The following is a 21,210-nucleotide window of genomic DNA, read 5'->3' as shown; positions in this document are numbered from 1 at the left end:
ACTGTATAGTAAAAACATGCATTCATGTATACACAAAACAATATATTGGAGTTTTTTTTATATAACTTTGTAGGCTTTGATGCTTTTATCTGTGATTTATGTGTGCTTGTGTATAGGTGTATATGTCTATTTAGTATGTATTTACTGTATACATAAAAACTATACCTACATATATATATTATTATATATATAGCTATATCTCTCTGTATATATATATATATATATATATATATATATATATATTATATATATATAGTATATGGATTAGAAAAATGATAGGAACTGCTTTGCATAAATATTTAAGAAATGATAGAAGAAAAATTTACGTAACTTGTAAAACAAAAAATTAGATATTCTTTCAGCTTTTTTATGATGATGACCTTTTTCTGGCATTCTAGTGAAATACAAAGTCTCCAGCACACTTGGAGGTGTAGCACTGGTGAGGATTTTGAAGATCTCCATCAGTAACACGAAGATAATGCTAAGACCCTCATTCTTCATAAGCTTCCCGATAATCCTTATTTGCCCAGTGAGCACGGGAAGGTCTTTGTTCTGAATAGTGATTCTCAGAGTTACAGCTTCACGCTAAATAGCACGACACCAGAAGACAGTGGCTTATATTACTATTATGTGAATGAAAAGGAAGACTCATGGGAAAGTTATTTCAATATTTTGGTCAGAGGTAAGTTAGAGAATAGATTTATTTTCTTTGGTTACTTGCGGTATATCTGTGTCATGAAGAATATGAACAAAAACTGATTTTAGTACATTAGTACGATACTTTTGGGAGATTTTTGGCTATATGGGCATCAGTGAAAAAAATATTTGCTTCTTATGCATTTGTTAATTATTTACTGAAAAGTGGGAGCTGAGCTTATCCTAAGTGAGTTAGATGGGCATGTTAGAGCACAAAACTTTTCCTTTTCTACGCAGACTGTGAGGCAGGAAAAACTTTGGTCCTGAATGTTCCAAGAGTTGCCAAGAATGTCAAAATGGCGGACAGTGCCACAGCTATACTGGAGAGTGCCTCTGTCCTCCTGGCTTTATAGGAAGTGAATGTCATCATGGTTAGTTATTTGCTTTTCTTGATGGTTATTATTTTTCCTTTCATTTTATTGCAGTTTATTGAAGATGAAAGTGGAAAAAAGCTGTTTCACGTTGTCTTAACAAAATTATTATCTAGTGTGTTAAGAAAGTTCATGTCCTAAAGTAACAAACGTTTTTGTACAGAAGTCTGTCAAAAATATGAATTTATTTGGATATTTCTAATGTAGGAATTTTTTCAAGAAAGTAAGGTAATTTAAAGTGATGAAGTATGGCTGCTTTAAAATAGCTGAAAAAAAAGAAAAATTATAGTAAGTAAAGAACTGCCAATGGCCATATCCAAGGCAGTAACTTTTTTTATATATATTTATTTCCTACAGCTTGCCCTAAAGGTTGGTTTGGAACCAAGTGCCAGTTTGAATGCGGTGCCATAACCAGTGACCAATTGCGCCCTGAGAAGGGATCTTGCAAAGGACTAACTCTTTGTCTACCAAGTCCTATGGGATGCTCTTGCTTTCCTGGATATAAGGGGTTGGCCCTATGTGTGATGAAGGTAAGAAAGAGAGAGGATCTTATTTAGGAGGATGTTAAAAGGGGAAAAAATAAAGACATTAATTGTAATGCACCTCACACAAAAGGAAATAGCAATGCAAATATCGCATATAGTTTATCAAGACTTTTTATGAGCAAGAAAATATTTATCAGTGCTTGATTCCTGGAAACGCTTCTTCCTAAAAATCCTTTGGACTTTAGAGAGGAAACAGCCTTTCGTTATCCCATTTTATCCTCTTGCATTAAGGTAAAGAAAACCCTCAAGCCACTTTCGTGTCCAGAATCTCCATCTCCCAACTGAAGTTTAGGACTTTTGTGATGTTGAATTGGTTGATTTGTGTTTTTAATGAATGGTAATTTTTTTAAATGTTGTGATATTTTTAAGTCCCAAAGAAAATGGCTAAATTCTTTCATTATATACTTAAGCCATATCCTATTCTTGTCATAGGACCAAACGATTTTCAGACACTGTGGTTTATCCTTTCACCAATGTTAATTATTTTACTGCTTTTACAACTTTACAGAATTCTCAGGCTTTTATTTCTTCGTATGTGACAAAAACTAAAGATGCAGTTCATGCCAATGCCATCAACATTTCCTTTAATCTATACATTCCCACTTTAGCCTTCCACAGACAGTTTAAGTGTCTTCCAATCTCTTGCACATACTCACAACAGCAACCTTTCTTGAGTTGCTTACGTTGTGTTTCTCCTCTCATCTGACAATCATCCATCATATCTTGACCTAAATACCAATATGAATAAGTTATTTCATTCATCTACCATCCTTTTTAACATTTACTGTTCCATCTTACTCTTGCTTACATTTACATTAGGACAGTTTTCTTGTTCGACAACTGCATCAACATACCTATATTGCCCATTTCACCACATACATTATCAAGACCCAGGAATGCTGTTAATCCATTATTACCTTGTTTTGTAATTTTTTAAAAATTTTCCGAATCGAATCCCAAAGTCTTACCATATGCCTTCCCTAGTATACTAAGCAATGTCATGATTCTATAAATTTTACAGTTTATTTTTTCACCTTTACTTTTATACAAAGGAACAATGATTCTTCTTACCTATCCCTTTGGAACCTTTCCCTCATCCAAACAGAACTGGAAAATCCTGGTCAACCGCCAGATACACTTTCACCACCATGCCACAGGATTCTGTACATGCTGGCAATGCCATTTCTTGTCTCTTACTTTTGGATTTAAATCAAGTAAACAACTGCTTTTCTATATCTCCCAAACCTATCCAGCATCAGGCAGAGATTCAGATTCTCCGCAAAGCGTTTTCTTTCACTCCGGTTCTTTTCCAGTCTTGGACTACAAGTAGTCACTTTTTACAAATGTATTTTCTTGTGTTGGTTCTCCATCCTACTGTTGCCTGTAACATTTTCTTATGAATGCTTGCAGAAGTTTATCAGTACCTTTATAAACACCTTTTAGTTTGAATGGGCAGTTAATTTAGCGTTCTTTCTCTGTCAGCTTAGTCTGTTAACAAAAGGAGCATCTTTTCGAGAGCTTAGATTAATTAATTTCCTTCCCAGTTGCATGGTAATTGTAATCTTAGGTTAAAATTTTTCATTATGCAATTTTTTTATCAATTATGTTCAGAAATTGGTAATTTTGAGAAAAGAAGGTAATTATACCTAGCAATTACAAATATATTATTTCATAGTACGTAAGTGCCTACAAAACATGCTTTTGTACTTTTATGGAAGTTGTCTCAGGGAAAGTTACTCAAATACCAAAATGCTTTTTGCTTGTATGCTGGAAATGAGTGTCTTATTATTTCGTGTCATTTCCGTTTCATGTAATATGTCTGTGTTTGGGAGACTGCAGAATATGATCTAACGTTTTTGGATGTTTAGAGATGACGCCCTTGTTACAATGAACACTTTCAGATATTATTTTACATTGAAAAAATTCTCGTACTGTAAATATTGTCAGTTTTTATGATTTTTTTAATATACTGAAGATGACACCGAAAGTATAATTGTTTGTCGTTATAACCAGGAGCTGTCTTTTTCAGAATTGTGTGTGTCCTATATCTTCATGATCAGTATCTTCATAACCAGAGAACTAACTTTCAGGATATTACCAGTACTTTATAAACTCAGATCTCCTAAAAACAAACATTGCTTCCATCCTAAAGACTTTTTATCTCATTAATCTTCTATATCTTATATGCTTATTATGTTCTCCTTATTCTCTCTTTGAATTCAGTCAAACTTCTGGTATGTCTATGGATATCATAAGCAGCTTTTGAAGTACATGCTCTCCATCATGTCTAAACCAACACATTTCTTCCCATATCCAATTGTCTGTCTTGTATGTATAACCTTTTATTAAATTTGAAATAAACCTCTTGCAATACGTACTCCTCCTTTTTTTTACCAGTTTGTTATACCAGGTGAAATTATGTCCCTATAATTCTCCGTCTCTTCTAATGCCTTGACCCATGTAGAAAGGAAGGGTTATTCCTGTCACCCTATCACTTAGATCATGTCCTTCATCCAGACAATTCACACAACTTGGTGAGCTGCTCAAACACAGTGTCGCAGTCTCATGTCCGTAACAGTATTGTCCACAAGCATTCCCTGACTTTCACTGACTCCTAAGACTTGCATCATTTCATATTTGCATCTCATATCGTCCACATTCAACAAATTCTAAAAATATGTTTGTGTATATACGAATGAGTTTGTATTAATGATGATATATATGAATTGTGCAAATTTTTCTTTATTCTTACCAGATTGCAATTCTGGAACTTTTGGAGCTGGATGCTTAGAGAAATGCTCTGACAAGTGTAACTCTGACCTCTGTGATCCCTACACTGGCTCTTGCTATAAGTCTGGTAAGTATTTCTTTTATCTCTCATTGTTTGCATTCAGATTTTAGTTTAGCTTATGTGTTGTTGCCTTAGCGTTCATATTCTTTCTGTTGTTATGGGCCTTTGTACTCTTCAGTTAATCAAGAAAAAGTTTTGCCCTTTTTAAGTAAATGTGATCATAGTTTCTAAGTGTTCTTATGTTTATTAATTAGATTAATAAAAGAATCAGAATTTTAATGAGAATTATCACTAGACATGAACCGAATGCCTGTTATTTGCTAATCCTAGTAAGGTCCTCCCCTTGATGTTTCAGATAATGTCTTGTCTACAAAGGCTCCAACTGGAGTAAATGTAAATGATGAGCTGCTGCTCTCATGGAGAGATGAAGATCCTATTGGGCAGCATCTGTACTTCGTTACATTAAAGGTATATTATAAAAGAGAGAGTTATTTCATATTGTGTACTTAAATTTAAGATGTTAACTATTACTACACTCTTCCTTAGGTACTTGATGATGAAATTAGTTCCTAAAAGGATGAAGATTTACGTCTTTATTTCCTGTAAGGATGAACATAGATCTTCACATCATCATAACAAACACAGAAACTTCATCAACATGCCAGCCTCCAGTATTTACTAATTCATGGACGTTTATTTGGAATAGCTTGCATATAATGGCCAGCTGTTTATATTTAAGCCGTTTCATATGTAGACTTTTTAGCCACCTTATTCATGTCCAAAGAAATTGCAGTTCATTCTTCTGATGATAATGTCAGTTTATTTCCTTGAGGTATTATATTCTACATGAAAGACGGCTGATTGCATATATGATTACCCCTTTTTTATAAGCCACGCTGTAATAAAGTTAATAGTGTAGCTCATTTAGTAGCAGCAGATGCAACTCTTCTGCTTGTTTACCGCGTGGTGTAACTCTTGAGCTTTAATACTTGCGTGACCAAACCCACTGAACAGATTATTGCGTAGATGTAAAGGCTACAGGCCTATTATATTTCTGTGAAATATTGTTCTAACTTGAAGCTGTGAATTAGGGAGAGATATTCTCTATGCCACGTTGATGGCAAGGTAGTGCTTGTTTTATCATGCCGTACCATGTATTGACTTTTTTTTATATGTTTTATCAATTGAATTTTTGTTAAAGAATTTTTCAAACTAATGCTTTCTTATGTAAGTGTTATTTGAAGTAGTACTTGAACTGTTAAAATTCATTGTTATTCTGTCATATTCACCCTAAGGTATTTTGTACTTCTGGAATATCTAACTGAATAATTTATCTTGTATGTGTTACCATATTTTGGTTGCTGTTTTCATGCTATTTTTAAAAAAATATTAACAAACTCACGATGAAGTCTTGTGGTCAAAATGATATACCAGTACTGTATATACAGAACAAAATATGACATCTTTTTTGGCAAACCCGGCCTTGAAAAAAAATTTCCGTAACTGGACTCCCCAAAATACTGTTTATAAAGCACAGCTAATAATTTTCTTATTCACCATGAAATACATAGATTTCCCTGTGGCACAGACTAACCATAAACACAATAATTTTGAGATTCCAGCTTGATAATAAATTGAATTACCAGACATTTATGCTTTCTAGCAAGGCTAAAAATCAAAAGTAATCTCTCCACATCTCGAAACAAAGACATTTTCTCAAGCTTTTCATCAACCGAAAATTCAGTTTAATCACAATTTCAGAAACCAAAAGTAAGCTTGTCACATTTTTCATAAATAGCCTTTAACTGTACAGGCTATTCAGGTGCATGAAATGAAAAGTTCCAAGATGAACACTATACATCTCAAGCACAGCCAGTTTCCCACCGTTCGATGTTGTAAATGGTGCTCTTCACACTACTCTGCATCTATGAGTTTGGACTTGCTGCCTTCTCTTCAGCTAGTTTCTGCAAGTGATATTTCTGGTTTTCCTATTATTTGTGTTGATCACGTCCTTGCAGCTTGAACATTCTCCTAGGGCATACTGTAGTTTGAATAAGCATTTTAACTTTCAGGAATCCTTGTTGTGGTGATTTTGATACATTTTTCTTCAATTAGATAATGAACTTTCAAACTCAAATTTAGATGGATAACCAAAAATTCTTTTCATTTAGTTATCTTGATTATGAGATATGGTGTTGAATAAATCTACAGTCCTTGGAAAATCCTGATTGAGAATGCATTGATGTAATACTGTAGTGGGACTATTTAACATGATTTGTTGAGCTTTGATTGTTCCTTGGTTATTCTATGTTGAATCCGATGGAATCAGTGATTTTGTTGGTGTACCACTGGTAGGTGGGGGTGCCAATTGTACTATGAAAGAGGAAAATGCAGAAATAGAAGAAAAAACAAGTTAAAATCAATATGTTTGATTTGGCAGTAACATTTGGAATAAGTTTTAAAATTGTGTTTTCACGTTATAAGCCAAAAGTCAGGTATACTTTTATTTACGTGGTGACAGTTAGACAATAATAAATTGAACAAAAGGGGACTAGGGGAATTTCATGCACCAAAATGCAAACTTCCCAAAGCTTACTGTTGCTTCTGAGTCAAACTGAAATCAAACATGCTTTTCTTTTCCCATTTGTATATAGGGTAAACAAAAGGAAGGTTGTAGTAGACGTATGTGAATGTTAATTGACTGAACTGATAACAAATATATTGTAGAAAGCCTGGAGTCACAACAACCAAGGTCATGCACAGAGAAAGAGTTAAACACTATCTCTCTCTCTCTCTCTCTCTCTCTCTCTCTCTCTCTCTCTCTCTCTCTCTCTAGTAACTTATAAAAAACTATAAAATGGTAACAACAAACTACAAAATGGTAACAATTACAAAATTCATTTGTTATAAAACTAATCACAAATCGTAGACACCCATTGAGCACACTGAAGAGCAGGTCATTCCATTACTATCCCACCAGTCTGCTTATAAATACGTATAAGTATAGAAGTGCTTAGAAAGTACTGGTAGTCGTCATACTTTACTGTACAGTATTTAGACATAAATGTTTTGGAATGGGTTGACCTGTTCACTGAATGCATATACGCATACTTATTTTGTTCAACACAGTTGCCTCATTTCACATCGGTTAGTTTCTGGAACAAGGTGTCCATTTACCTGAGCAGAACATCCTTTGCTGCTTAACCATTCCAAACATAGAATGTACACAAGTTTTTGACACGTTGGTCTGTTAAAAACTATTGTAGTAATAGTAATTTAAATTTTTCATCTTCATTTTGATATTTTGTTTCCTTCTGATTAGGTTATGAAGACATGCAATAGTGATCAAATTGGGAAGACAGAACTGCACTTGGTGCAGCCGGGAAACCAGATGCAGTTGCCAAAGGAAAGTCTGCAGAACTCTGAATTTGAGGTTTGTGTTACTACCAGTGATTTAACAAGAGGACACAGCAGTCCAACCTGTACTTCACACGTGACTCCCAAGGGTAAGAGTCAAACTTTGTGTATGTATTTTTGTAATTATCTTTGTTTCATTGAAAAAGAAGGTAGCAGTGCTTTTTGAAATGCAGTAGATATTATCTTGTGGCTGTTATCCCCTTCCACCCATAGCTATGACCCACTGCTATTGACTTATCACCAGCACAAAATGCACTGTATAAGTTAGTAGTGTTAGTATGAATTTTCTTTAGGAAACCACCTTAAATTGCTTCTTTCTGTGTGATCCGTCTTGAGTCTATCATTTGTGAGATAAGATTGTTGCCTCCTGAGCCACAGGGACCATGCACATTGTTATGAACATTACTCAACTATTTAAAAGTATCATAAGTGGCAAGAACAGGCTCTTTTCTTTTAATGATCAGTGCCACAAAGGTTAGCATTTAAAGCAAAGGGGCAATCCAGACAGTGAAAAACACCAAATAAAATTCAAAGTGAATAACGAAAATATAAACCAAAACTTTAGTATTGATTATAAATAAATCTTATATTAAACCCACATGAAAAAAAAACTGATTAGGGTTTACAAAATACTTTACCTAAAAATATCCTTATTCACACGATAGAACAAGAGACAGTAATTAGGAGGAGGAAGGAAAACAGTCTATATCTAGAAATCCCTGAAAATATTCTTTTGGAGAAGATAATGAAAGAGGGAAAGAACCTTAATCCTAGATCATACAATTACTCAAAAATATTTACATACATAATTATACAAATAACTTATCACAGATCACTCGATCTGACATCAAAGGTGGTTACTCGCAGGCACTATATGGTCGATAACACCACTACTCAATGCACAGACGGCTGTCTATCAACTGCTCCGGAATCACGAAGGGGGTCTGCAGCCGGAGGATACACTGACCCGCGTCAGTAACGTCTATAACGAATATATTCAATATGTCCTTACCAGCATTCTGAAAAGATTCAGGCCTTTTCACGACTCCGGAGGTATCAGGATGAAAGTAGGACCAGGGACAAGACAAGATGCTTTCCCAAGGGCAGCAGGGAGGCCCGGAGATGCAGACACGTAGATATAGTGCCCTCTACAGCACACAGGAAGGGCGCCCGAACAGAGCACAGGAGACGTTTCTCAAACAAGGCTGCAGCTTCCACAGGGACTTTAGTAATTATGAGGCGGAACACCAACACCCTCCGTAATACAGGTGAAAAGGGGGGTCCTCAAACGTAGCAAAGCCAAGAGAAGCACCAAATTCTTAAAACATCCTGCAGGGATTAGGTCAGGGAAACCTCCAAGATAAGGAACCGAATGCATACTCCCCTTCATCCTCAGCCAACGGTCCCCACCAAAAGTGAGGCAATGACCCGCAAATCACCAAACAAGCATCCGGCTGAATAAATACATGAAAAGAGAAAAAACAACTCTCATGGGTGAGGTACCACTTAAATAATAACAACCTTCGGTGGGAGCGAGAAAAACCTTAACCAGTCTTTTTTTTTGTGGCAATAAAAAAATTTAAATTGAAAGTAACTGAATAAAATTTACTTTAAAGGCCACGAATGAAAATAAGCATATTATTACAACATACAAACACATTTTTTCCTACTGGGATACAAACATCACTTATTATATTAGGATTATCTTTATGTATAAGTTTGAATGGCCATTTAATCTTAGTAATCATGTAGTAAATATGTAGTGGGGTGAGAGGAGTACCCCACACTTGCTTCCCTATCGCCACTTGACTTTTTCTCTGGCCATCATTTTAAGAAAATACTCCTGCTCCCTTTTCCTTGTGAGCTCTTTGGAGTTGGTTGTGGATGAGTAGCTCGCTACTGTTGTTCCCTTTCTACCTGTGTGTGTGTGTGTGTGTGTGTGTGTGTGTGTGTGTGTGTGTTGCGCCTTTCTTGCTTGATTAGAATCGTAGTGTAACTAGGTCAGGAAATTTCTCTCAGACAGATGGTTAAACTGTTAGGGAAATTTATCCCTTACCCAATATACCCAATATTAGATCCTGATGTCATAAGCAAACATCATCCTGTTCTCAGTCATTAAGATTATAGTGATAAATGCCAACCAAACGATGAAAGTATTTACAGTTATTTGTTTCTATGTGGATACAAACCGTTGACTTTTCTATGGAATATATTAATCACACTTGCACAAATGTGTTTGTTGAGACTTGGAAACAAAAGTAGCCCATGGGGATGGTTTGTGAGTTGGGGAGTACCCTCACTCATCTCATGCTATCTGATAATTTTTTTCTTCAGCTGCCTGCCAGAGGAGAGTCATTACTCTTCTCTCTTCCTGGTGTGATTAAATTTAGATGAGTGGCTTGTTTCTTTTCTTTCTGTATTTCAAGTTATTGTCTTTTAGTTATTTTATTGGTATCCATTTCCTTCTGTCGACATGCTATTCTCAAAATGGATAAGAAACGTGAGCAGCACCAGTATGAGAGACTTAGCCAGTCTTATGGTTGTTTCTTGTCTCTCATCGCAGTAGACCCACACATCTGCCTTTTCACTTTTGTAGGGAAGAGCATGTTTTTGAGTTCTGAGTCTTGTGAAGAATGTGCTGAAGTATCCTCTCCTCAGTGGAAAAGTTTTGTAAATGGAGAAGAATTAGGCATTTATTGGTGTGGGATTGTTTATGCTCTTTCCTTCCACTGGTCTCCATTCCTATCCCACCTCTTGAGAGGGCTACCCTTTAGAAATGGTAGCTCTCCTGCCCCAAAAAGGCCTTTTCTTGTATTTTCTTGGAGGACTGAGGCAATGCTGGATGGTGTTCTTCCAGCAGTTTCTTTGTCCTCAGAATCAGGTGATATTCCCAGAACTAAATGCCATCCCTTGAGATATGGGTACCTGCGTATATTTCAAAGGGGTTGCCAAAGCTTAATACATGCATGGATAGCTTCTGGTATCAAGCAAACACTTTTGACCCTTTGAACCAGCAGGTTAATTTCAAAAACAGTATTAGTGCCTGCATTTCTTTAATGAATAAAGCAATTAGGATAAATATATATATATATATATATATTTATAATAATATATCAATATATATACATATATATGCAGAAGCGAGGTACTATGTCGTACCTCTAAATAAATGGGGATACAATCCACAATGAAGTAATATCCTTCTGTAGTTTAAAATATATTTCTTGTACAGGATTAAAGCTTTCGACCATCAACTGTGGTCTCGTTCACACACACACACACACACACACACACACACACACACACACACACACACACACACACACATATATATATATATATATATATATATATATATATATATATATTTATATTTATATTTATATTTAGGAATAACCATAACCACAGAATAAGCTGGATTGATCTCTTGGTATAAATATTGCCTTTACCGTAACTTTAATCATTCATTACCTACCTGAAGAAAGAGACAGCAGTCTCTTTAATATACTACTTACTCTCTATATTTTGGCATTTATATGGGCTACTTTTATTATATATATATATATATATATATATATATATATATATATATATATATATATATATATATATAGTATGCAGTGGAATTGTGATGCCAGTAATTTAAGTGAGGTGAGATGCGATAAAAAAAATACAGATAGTTAAATTGACTTGTTTTTTCAGTAGTTTCATATTCTATTTAAGTGCAGTCAAACATTTCTTGAAAGAATAACGTAGTTATATTCTGCTTAAAAATATTGTACATATAATAATAAGGATGCTTTTTTTTAAATTGAATTTATATACTGTAGAATGGAAGGAGCAAAGTAATATACTGTAGTTAAATGTAATAACTTTTTTTCAAGTTAGCATCACCATGCCTTGATTATACTTAAAAACCATTATACCTGCAACTATTACTCCAGGTAGCTTGTCATTGACTGCATTCCTTGATAACTTGGTGTATGAGAAGAAAGGTTTATCTCCTATAAATGTATCCCATTAGTGTCTATGGCTGTTAATGTGCCAGCTGTGTCTGCAGCTCCCTTGTCTTTTCCTGCTGTAAAAAAGGGATCATGCTTTTGTAGTAGTGCAGAAAGCCAATTCATTCATTAGCAAAACTTTGAAAGGTGTACATACACATATAAAAGTCAGAAGTAATCCCTCAATTATCCAGATTGCCAGTATCTGTCACAAAGGACCAGGGACCAAGGCCTCAATGATAAATCATATACTAAGGCAGTCCCCAGTTATCACCGGACTCGGTTAATGGTGATCTGGTTTTATGGCGCTTGTCTAATAACATGACATGAAATAGGTGGCGCCATAATGCTTTGAGTTCTGGTTATAGGAACCAATAATAGAGTTATGACACCATAATGCTCCGAGTTTTGGTTATCAGCACCGATAATATAGTATGGCCCATAATGTATCTAACAGAGGCGCCATTAACCGGTTATTGGCTCCATAAGCGCCATAAATTGACAAGGTTCAGTTAATGGCGTTTTTTGCTTATTAACACCCCGCCAAGAACGGAACCCACGGCGATACCCAGGGGACTGCCTGCACTATATAAAATTCCTAAATTTTGAAAAAAAAAACGACATGTGATGGTTGGCAATGCTGCATGGCCTCAGGAAAATGTTGGTAACACTGCTTAACTCATAAACAGAATGAGAAAGGTTTTTTTTGGATGGGGAAGACCTTGAGAAATTTCGAAGGGCAGGGTGGTGGTTATTGGATGGCTGGATGCCGTGGGAGATGAGGGGCATTAAGGCTGTGTAGAAGAAGTAGGTGGAGATAGTGTGCAGTTTCCCTGGTTGGGATGGGATGGGGATGCAATGATGGGTGAGGAGGGCTACTTAGACATCTAACATGCCATAGGATGTGTCTTGTTACACTTGGGATTTTTTAATTTTTATAACCAAAAGATAAACACAAATTAAATTTTGTGCTTAAGGTATAATAGAGAGAGCAACATACAAGATGAAATATGAATAGTGATAAAATACTCTCTTGTGCATTGTTATGAAATGTGTGATAATCATATTTATTTGCATTGTAATACTGTAATGTAAATCAAGCAAAACAAGACAGAAATGGGAAACTTGTTACCATGCTAGGTAACACACACACATGCAGACAGTAAGTTCAACATTGATGAAAAGACAAATGTACGTACTTGCAAAAACACACACACGGGCATACGAGTAAAGCTTCCTTAATATTATGAGGTGAACTGAAAAATCATTAATTCCAGTGAAATATAAAATGATCAACTACTTTTTAGTAGTTCTTAAAATTTATTTACTTAGAACAGTCATCATTGAGAAGTGCCACATGTAGTAAAGATGTAAACACGGTATTGGAAAGTAATACACAAGCAGTTTATGCTTTGCAAACTGAATGAATTTTATTATCAACAGATTGTACGAAGTTAGGCTTTCAAACGAAGTTACCAAATTACAGTTTATGTAACCATTTGTTATAATTAACAACAACTTACCAAAGAACTGACACAAACAACCTAGAGAATAATGCAAAAAAAGAATTGGGAAATGGCTGATTTGCGACTTTGAGGGATTTTACTTTATCGTAAAGTATGTTAATTTACCTTTTTATACCGATTTTAATTTTACATACAAAAATGACTAAAGTAATACATTTTTTCTTTAGGAATTAAAAGAATAATTCCCCTAATTCTTTTTTTAGTAGGCTCATCAGCTCATGCTGAGGACATAAACATTAGCCTAGCCAATGTAAATGCATATGACGGATGATTGGTTTTTATACATATTACGATAATGATATAACATGATAATAATGCAGTATAAATGGGTTCAATAAGTAAAATACCAGTTTTGTTACCATTACGTTTATCTTCTGCAAGTGGATTCTGAGTATAGGTGTCCTAGATCAATAGTTCACACATACACAGTTTGTATCTCGTGTAGATATAGTAATATAGTATGGTATTAACTGATATCAAAAGTTGCTGCATGAAAGTATATTAAAGGTAGTAAAACCAAATTAGACTATAATAGATTCACATCACCCGTGCATCTGATGTAGGGGTGGCCAGACGTCCTCCGCCTTTTGAGCCCTTTGTCCTTTAGGGAGGACGTGCATTTGTCCTCCTTTCTTGGGAGGAGAGAAATAAAAAAACATAATAAACGAAGTATATGAAGAGGTAAAAAAAAAAATAGCAAAACGATAATAACGAAACCGAGGCTAAGGTCAGCAGACACAGTCGGATAGTAGAAATTAACTGTTCCAGTCCACCATCGGGAGTCCACAGTTGTCAGATCAGCGAGATGCTATTTATATCCATTCGACCGCTGCCCATTCAGGCTTGATAGCAGAGTGAGCTCTCTTTACTTTGGTGGAAATATTACATCCAGCTTTTCCAAGCTAAATTTCAACTGAAAAATAAGCTTGTTTTCGCTAGGCAGCCCTCAGAGGTTGTGTTGGAAATACAAGAAATAAACCTCCAGGCCATCAAGGTGAGAAGACAAATGAGTTTATACGTACAGTAATTTCAGTAAAATCAATTATTTTTTCTTTAGTTTCATTAGCAGTGAAAGTTATATTTCTCTCTCTCTCTCTCTTTATATAATATATATATATATATATATATATATATATATATATATATATATATATATATATATATATATGTTAATGGGGGGATTCCCCCCCCCCCCCCCCCCCCCCCCCCCCCCCCCCCCCATTATTCATTGGGTAAGCGTGAGACACGAGCGGAAGGCAAACCAACACACCGCATTACTCACAGCCTTTCTCTCTCTCTCTCTCTCTCTCTCTCTCTCTCTCTCTCTCTCTAGCACCGACACCTCTCTCCATTCTAACAGGTAATGAAAATGAGAGAGTTGCGTCATAACATTAACGTTTATGAACAACGAATAAATAAATCAATCAATCAAGTAATCCAGTCTTACAGACTAACCCCAAAAACCCCGAAACAGTACATTGTCTAGTCACCAAAAAAGTCTACACCCCTCTGGGAATTCTTTGTCCCCCTGCATTCCAGAACCGTCTGTTTTCAAAGATACAGAACACATCCCGGTAAGTACACACACAAGTTTAACAGACAGAGGTTAAATATTGGATATCATCACAAATGTCAAACAGATAATAAGCCACTCTTTGGCTGAAGTAACTCAACACTCACCCAAACAGCCGGACACTTAAACACTATGTCACAAAAACTCCCCCCCCGGTGAACGCCACGGCATCTTTGCCTGTGACTTGAAGACCCTCTGTCAAAATCTCCCATAGGCTTGGGTATGACACTCTTTTAACAGAAAGAGGCGCACACGCACATACGAACACACACTTCGTTAGCGCCTCACGGTTCTAGCTGCATCCAGTTTCACAAAGGCACTTTGAGAAGAGTTAATAAACTCAGTACATTGACTTGTCGAACTAAGCATTTTTATCTCACGCCATCCCTAGAAACTCATTGTTCAGCTACTCTCGGGTCGTTACCTCTACACTGTTCTCCACATTCCACAGGTCAAGGGAAAACATGGACATTATTATTAATCAAAAACCCTAGGCCTTAAATATAGAACACCATGGACAATATATTATTAATCAAAAACCCTAGGCCCTTACATATATTATATATTATTATATATATATATATTATATCGATAATATATATAAGGATATATAGATATATATATATAGATGTATATATATAGATATAGATATAGATATGTATATATATACGTATATATATATATATATATATATATATATATAGATATTATATGATATATATATCCACCTATACATATATCATACATATATTATACCTAACACATACATATATATATATATGATATATATATATAATATATATCTATATATATATTATATATATATATATATATTTTTATATATATATATATATATATATATATATATATATAATATATATATATATAATATATGAGGTGTCCTCCTTTGTGGAAATTTAGAAATGGCCACCCTAATCTGATGTCTAGGCCAGTCCCTTATGACGCTCCTGATTGGTTCTTGACAAGCCAATCACAGGGCTGGAAACTCTCAGTCCCTCTCCAGAGTTCACTATAGGCAGGATGTATATTCCACCTATTCCGAGGGATACTTTTGAAAGACATATCCCTCGAGAGAGACTGAGAGTTTCCAGCCCTCCCGTGATTGCTTATAAACAGCCTATCAGGAGTGTTGTAAGGGACTGGACTAGACATCAGATGCATGGGTGATGTGAATCTACTATACCTACTTACTGAATTGCATCATTCATGAGATAGAAAAAAGAAGGGGTTACAATTTTTCTTCAAAGCGTATTTTTCCGTTATATTTTCTTCCAAAATATAGGGGAAATAGTAATAATTACCTTTTGCATAATAAGTGTTTCCAGTTATGTGTTGTTGCCAAGGTTATGTGAGGAAGGGTACAGAGTTGCCATTGAACACCCTAGATTTTTTTTACCTGCTCTTATCCAAATTTTCGCCATTGTGAGATGGGTACTTGTTTTTATTAACCTGGATAATTGGAAAATTGTTGAGGCCTCCTCACCCCCAAAATCCTTTCTCAATTTGTTTATGAGTGTAAGCAGTGTCACCAACATTCTCCTGAGGCTATGCAGCATTGCCAACCATCAGAGGGTGGGTTTTTTCAAATTTATATATGCTGTATATCTTTGGGGCCAAGTACTCTGGTCTGGGCATGTCAGACAATGTCAAGTTCTGGATAATGGTGATCTGGTAAATATATATTATTATTATTATTATTACAGTAGATGAAACTTATTCACATGGAACAAGCATGCATGGCCATTGACTTGAAATTCAAGTTTCTAAAGATTGTTGGTTTCAACCTCCCACTGCAGACCCCACACTGCAGCAGTAACAGATCATGATACAGAGCCTGTGCTTTTTCATTGCTCTGAGGGAGATGGGAACTCATGGTATCTGAATGGTATGCCATGACACTAACCACTATACCAGTGGGACAGTATAAGGATTCCTGTATATCTATTTATATATATATACTATATATATATATATATATATATATATATATATATATATATATATTTATATAAGGGTTTTTGATGCGGGAGGAAAAATGAAAGGCGAGAGACCAAGAACTTTCATTCTAGTATGACCCTTTACTTAGGCACGGCTTTTCATTTTTTCCTCCTTGGCAAAAACCTTTATTTATACATAGCATCACGTTTTATATACTTTGTGGTCAGTTTATTCTTATATATATATATATATATATATATATATATATATATATATATTTATTTATTTATTTACTTATTTATTTATTTATATATACGTACACAGTGCATCACCAACTTAGGACGAATTCAATCTTTGGACACTTTTTCGGCTCCGTTATCAGCATTTTATTATGCCGTAGCTTGATGTTGACATCAAGGTACGGGGCTGGTTAACAACAAAACTAAGCGCAAAAATAGGCATTAAGTTACTGGATGCAACATCAAGTGATGATGCCAGACTTCAAGTTGCGACACAGTAAGTGCTGTTAAAGCACCGATAATGGCAAAATGCTGACTTACAGTGGAAATCAACTATGGCAGAGTCCTGGAACAGATCCCACGCTATAAGTCAGTAACGCACTATGTATATACAGGCAGTCCCCTGATTATGGCGGATGTTCCCTTTCTCGGCGGGGTGCTGATAAGCGAAAACCACCATTAACCAGAACTCGGTAATTTATGGGGCCGTTAACCAGTGTGTGTATATGATGTATGTATTATATATATATATATATATATATATATATATATATATATATATATATATATTATATACATACATACATATATATATATATATATATATATATATATATATATATATATATATATACTATATATATGCTTAAAAAATCACAGTAGATGCACGAGACTTCATAAATAAGCGAATTCCACCAAGAAAATGATAGTCAGAAATCCATGGCTGTAGGTGACTATCATTTTCCTGTGGAATTACTTATATATATATATATATATATATATATATATATATATATATATATATATATATATACACACACACACACACACACACACACGATGTTTCGAAAGTAGAGGCGCCCCCCTCCACAGAACAAATGGATAGTTATGAAGTTTTTTGCTATAGCATATCTATTAAGCTATTTTTCATTTTACATTTCATGTATTTTCAGACTGAGTGACAGAGTTAGATACAGCCATGGCTAACGACTCAGAGGAAATCAGATGGATTGACTGAATCCGGGCTATAACCTTCAGAGAGGCCAGGGATGCTGGTACATCCTTCATTTCACGTTCCTGGATAGCTAAATACATTAAAAAAGATGAATCCTTTGTTAAAAGAAACTGGAGCAAAAATCCTTATGAATGTCATTGTTAAAAGAGTGAGAATCTTGGAAGGCCTGAAGTCCTTTCTCAGGAGTCATAAGACATCATAGCTGAGGCAATGGATAGACCAAGAAAGTCTTTACATAAATTGGCGCTTGAACTAGAAGCAAAAAGGGGAAAGAAGAGAAGTTATAGTGCTGTATATTGTGAATTGAAAAATCTAGTATCAAGCCATTTCATGTTATCAGCAAGCCCAACATCACTCAGCAACAGAGAGAAGACCGTGTATGGTTTTGTGGTTCATTTCTTAAAGATTGGGATGAAGCTGACTTTCTCCATGTTGCCACATCAGATGTATTCGTCATTTACACAGTCAGGAAGCCAAATCATAAAAATGACATCATTTGGCCTGAAAAGTTGGATGATTTCAGCAATGACGTGTGCTATTGCCAAGTTGTGAAGGTTCCTGAATATTTGGGAATTTTCCTCTGTTTCACAGTCATGGAATGACGAATACATCAGAGAAACTGTGCTTACTGGTGGAGTATTTCCTTTCCTCAAAGATCCTGTAAATGTGTTATCTGTTGAATAAGTCACATTTTTGCATGATTAGGAACCATGTTTCAAGGTTCTTCAGACACAGGAGCTGCTTCTAAACAGTGGTATAGATGTCTTCTCGTCATGTGAATTTCCAGGCAGCTCCCCTGACCTTAATGTGTGTGAAAACATTGGTAATATCTTAAAGGATCGTGTTGAAGCAAGCACAGTTAACTATGATGGTATACCAAGCCTCGACGACCTGTGAAGAGAAGTGACCAAAGTGCTCAGGGAAATGGAGTTTGAGTCTCAGCTTTTTTGCGATTTGCTGATATCATACCCCTCAAGAATGCAGGCTGTGGTACAGGCAGATGGAGGCCACACAAAATATTGAATACTCAGAGATAAAATTAAATAAATACATGTTCTGAATTACTTTTGTTTTTGTCCATATCAATTTTAGTTTATGCTGTAGAGGGGGCCCTCTAATTTCGAAAACACCCTGTATATATATATATATATATATATATATATATATATATATATATATATATATATATATATATATATATCTATTATATATATATATATACATATATATATATATACATATATATAGATAGTATAGATATACTATATATATATATATATATATATATATATAGTATATATATACTATATATATATATTATATATATATATATATAAACCAGGCTACAAATGTAGCTCGATGTATGTGTATGAATCACGGTAATGCGATATGACGCACTCTTTCACAATGACAGTCATAAGGATTTTTGTTCCAGTGTCTTTAACAAAGGATTCATCTTTTTTAATGTATTTAGCTATCCAGGAACGTGAAATGAAGGATGTGCCAGCATCCCTGGTCTCTCTGAAGGTTATAGGCCGGATTCAGTCAATCCATCTGATTTCCTCCGAGTCGTTAGCCATGCTGTATCTAACTGTCACTCAGTCTGAAAATACAAGAAATGTAAAATGAAAAATAGTTTAATAGAAACTTAAGATAATGTACTTGGAGATAGCTATAGCAGAACACTTCATAACTATCCATTTGTTCTGTGGCGGGGGTGGCCTCTAATTTCGAAACACTCGATATATATATATATATAATATATATAGATATATATATATATATATATATATATATATATATCTATATATATATATATATATATATATATATATATATATATATATATATATACATACGTTTCGCACATACATCTCTGTGGATCATCATTCTGTGAAGAAAATAAAAAGACATATTATACACAATCATTTAAAATTACAAGGAATTCACAATTTTAAAGATACAGTCTAAAAAAGATTTTGAAAAACAGTAAAAAGAGCAGTAGTTAAAAAGAGAGCCTACTAAAAACACTAACTATGCCAGGTATAAACGTGATGAGGACAAATTACCGTTTAATGAGGGCACTAGTCTTTTAATGTGTAACGACTCCAGGGTTGTTAGTTGGTCAGGATGTTTAACATAATCAGTTATTGTAAAGTGTTCTTTTTGAATTTCAGTTTTGCATATTATAGAGTGGTATCTGATATTGGAAAATTCTGGTTGTTTAACCTCTGACCTATATGGAAGCTAAAGCCTAAATGGCTACAATATCTGACCCTCAGCAACCTCTGAGTCGATCCAACGTAAGAGCCCCGACATCCAGGGCATGTGAATTTATAAATAACGTTGGATCTCACGAAGGGCTGAAGGCGATCTTTAAAGTTAATAAAACGATCGAATAGTACATGGATTACTCGACACAAGCCTGACTCTAAGACAGGAAATTTCCTGTTCTATTACACGAGTGAGGTTTAAGATAAATTTTGAATCAGACAAATACGGGATAGTAGCATAAAATATTTTCTTCGGTACATCAAAAGTAGATAATAACGGATGCAAAAATATGGAAAGTATCTTGTTAGTGATTTTATGTGCTATATCTTGTGGAAAGTAATTGGCTTTGAAAAAAGTTTACCAAGAAAGTCATTTCGTTATGAAATATTTGCCATAAGGAAGAATATTTGAGAGCTCTAGTATTCAGTGTATAGATGGTGTTGTGTTTGAATGAGTATTGGCTAGAGCTATAAAAGTTATTGGTTAATCGTGATAAGTCCGTTTTCTATATACTGTCGTGGTGAATTCCGAGTTGCTTCTAGTTACCTTAATATCAAGATATGGAAGGCTGCCCTCGCTCTCTACTTCTAAAGTAAAATTAATTTGAGAATGAGCGTTATTACTATCAAGTATAATGTTAATAGTATCATTAAGTGGAACATTTGTAAAGAGGAACTCAACGTCGAAGCTGACCATGTAGTAGTCCCCTTCTTGCTTAGTGATTAATTGCTGAAATTCATATCCGTTTTTTAAGGAATATTCATTGTTACTTAATTCAGACAGTAATCCTGCTAAAAATTTAG

The 21,210-nt window shown here is 34.8% G+C and overlaps 1 protein-coding gene across 1 annotated transcript in view; it reads left to right on the top strand.

Annotated features, from left to right (window-relative positions):
- Positions 1–453: 453 nt before the first annotated feature.
- LOC135217128 (receptor-type tyrosine-protein phosphatase delta-like) overlaps positions 454–21,210 on the top strand; it is a gene marked incomplete in the record, with an annotated part of 217,514 nt that continues 196,757 nt past the window's right edge. Inside the window, 6 exon segments of the mRNA XM_064252834.1 lie at positions 454–682; positions 934–1,067; positions 1,425–1,597; positions 4,368–4,469; positions 4,759–4,871; positions 7,726–7,909. Of these exon segments, the coding sequence (XP_064108904.1) occupies positions 1,585–1,597; positions 4,368–4,469; positions 4,759–4,871; positions 7,726–7,909 (412 nt within the window).

Source organism: Macrobrachium nipponense, chromosome 7 (assembly GCF_015104395.2).
Source record: "Macrobrachium nipponense isolate FS-2020 chromosome 7, ASM1510439v2, whole genome shotgun sequence".
Taxonomy (NCBI): Eukaryota; Metazoa; Arthropoda; class Malacostraca; order Decapoda; family Palaemonidae; genus Macrobrachium; species Macrobrachium nipponense.
The sequence above is the reverse complement of the archived record's forward strand: the minus strand, read 5'-3'. Positions and strand labels throughout refer to the sequence as shown.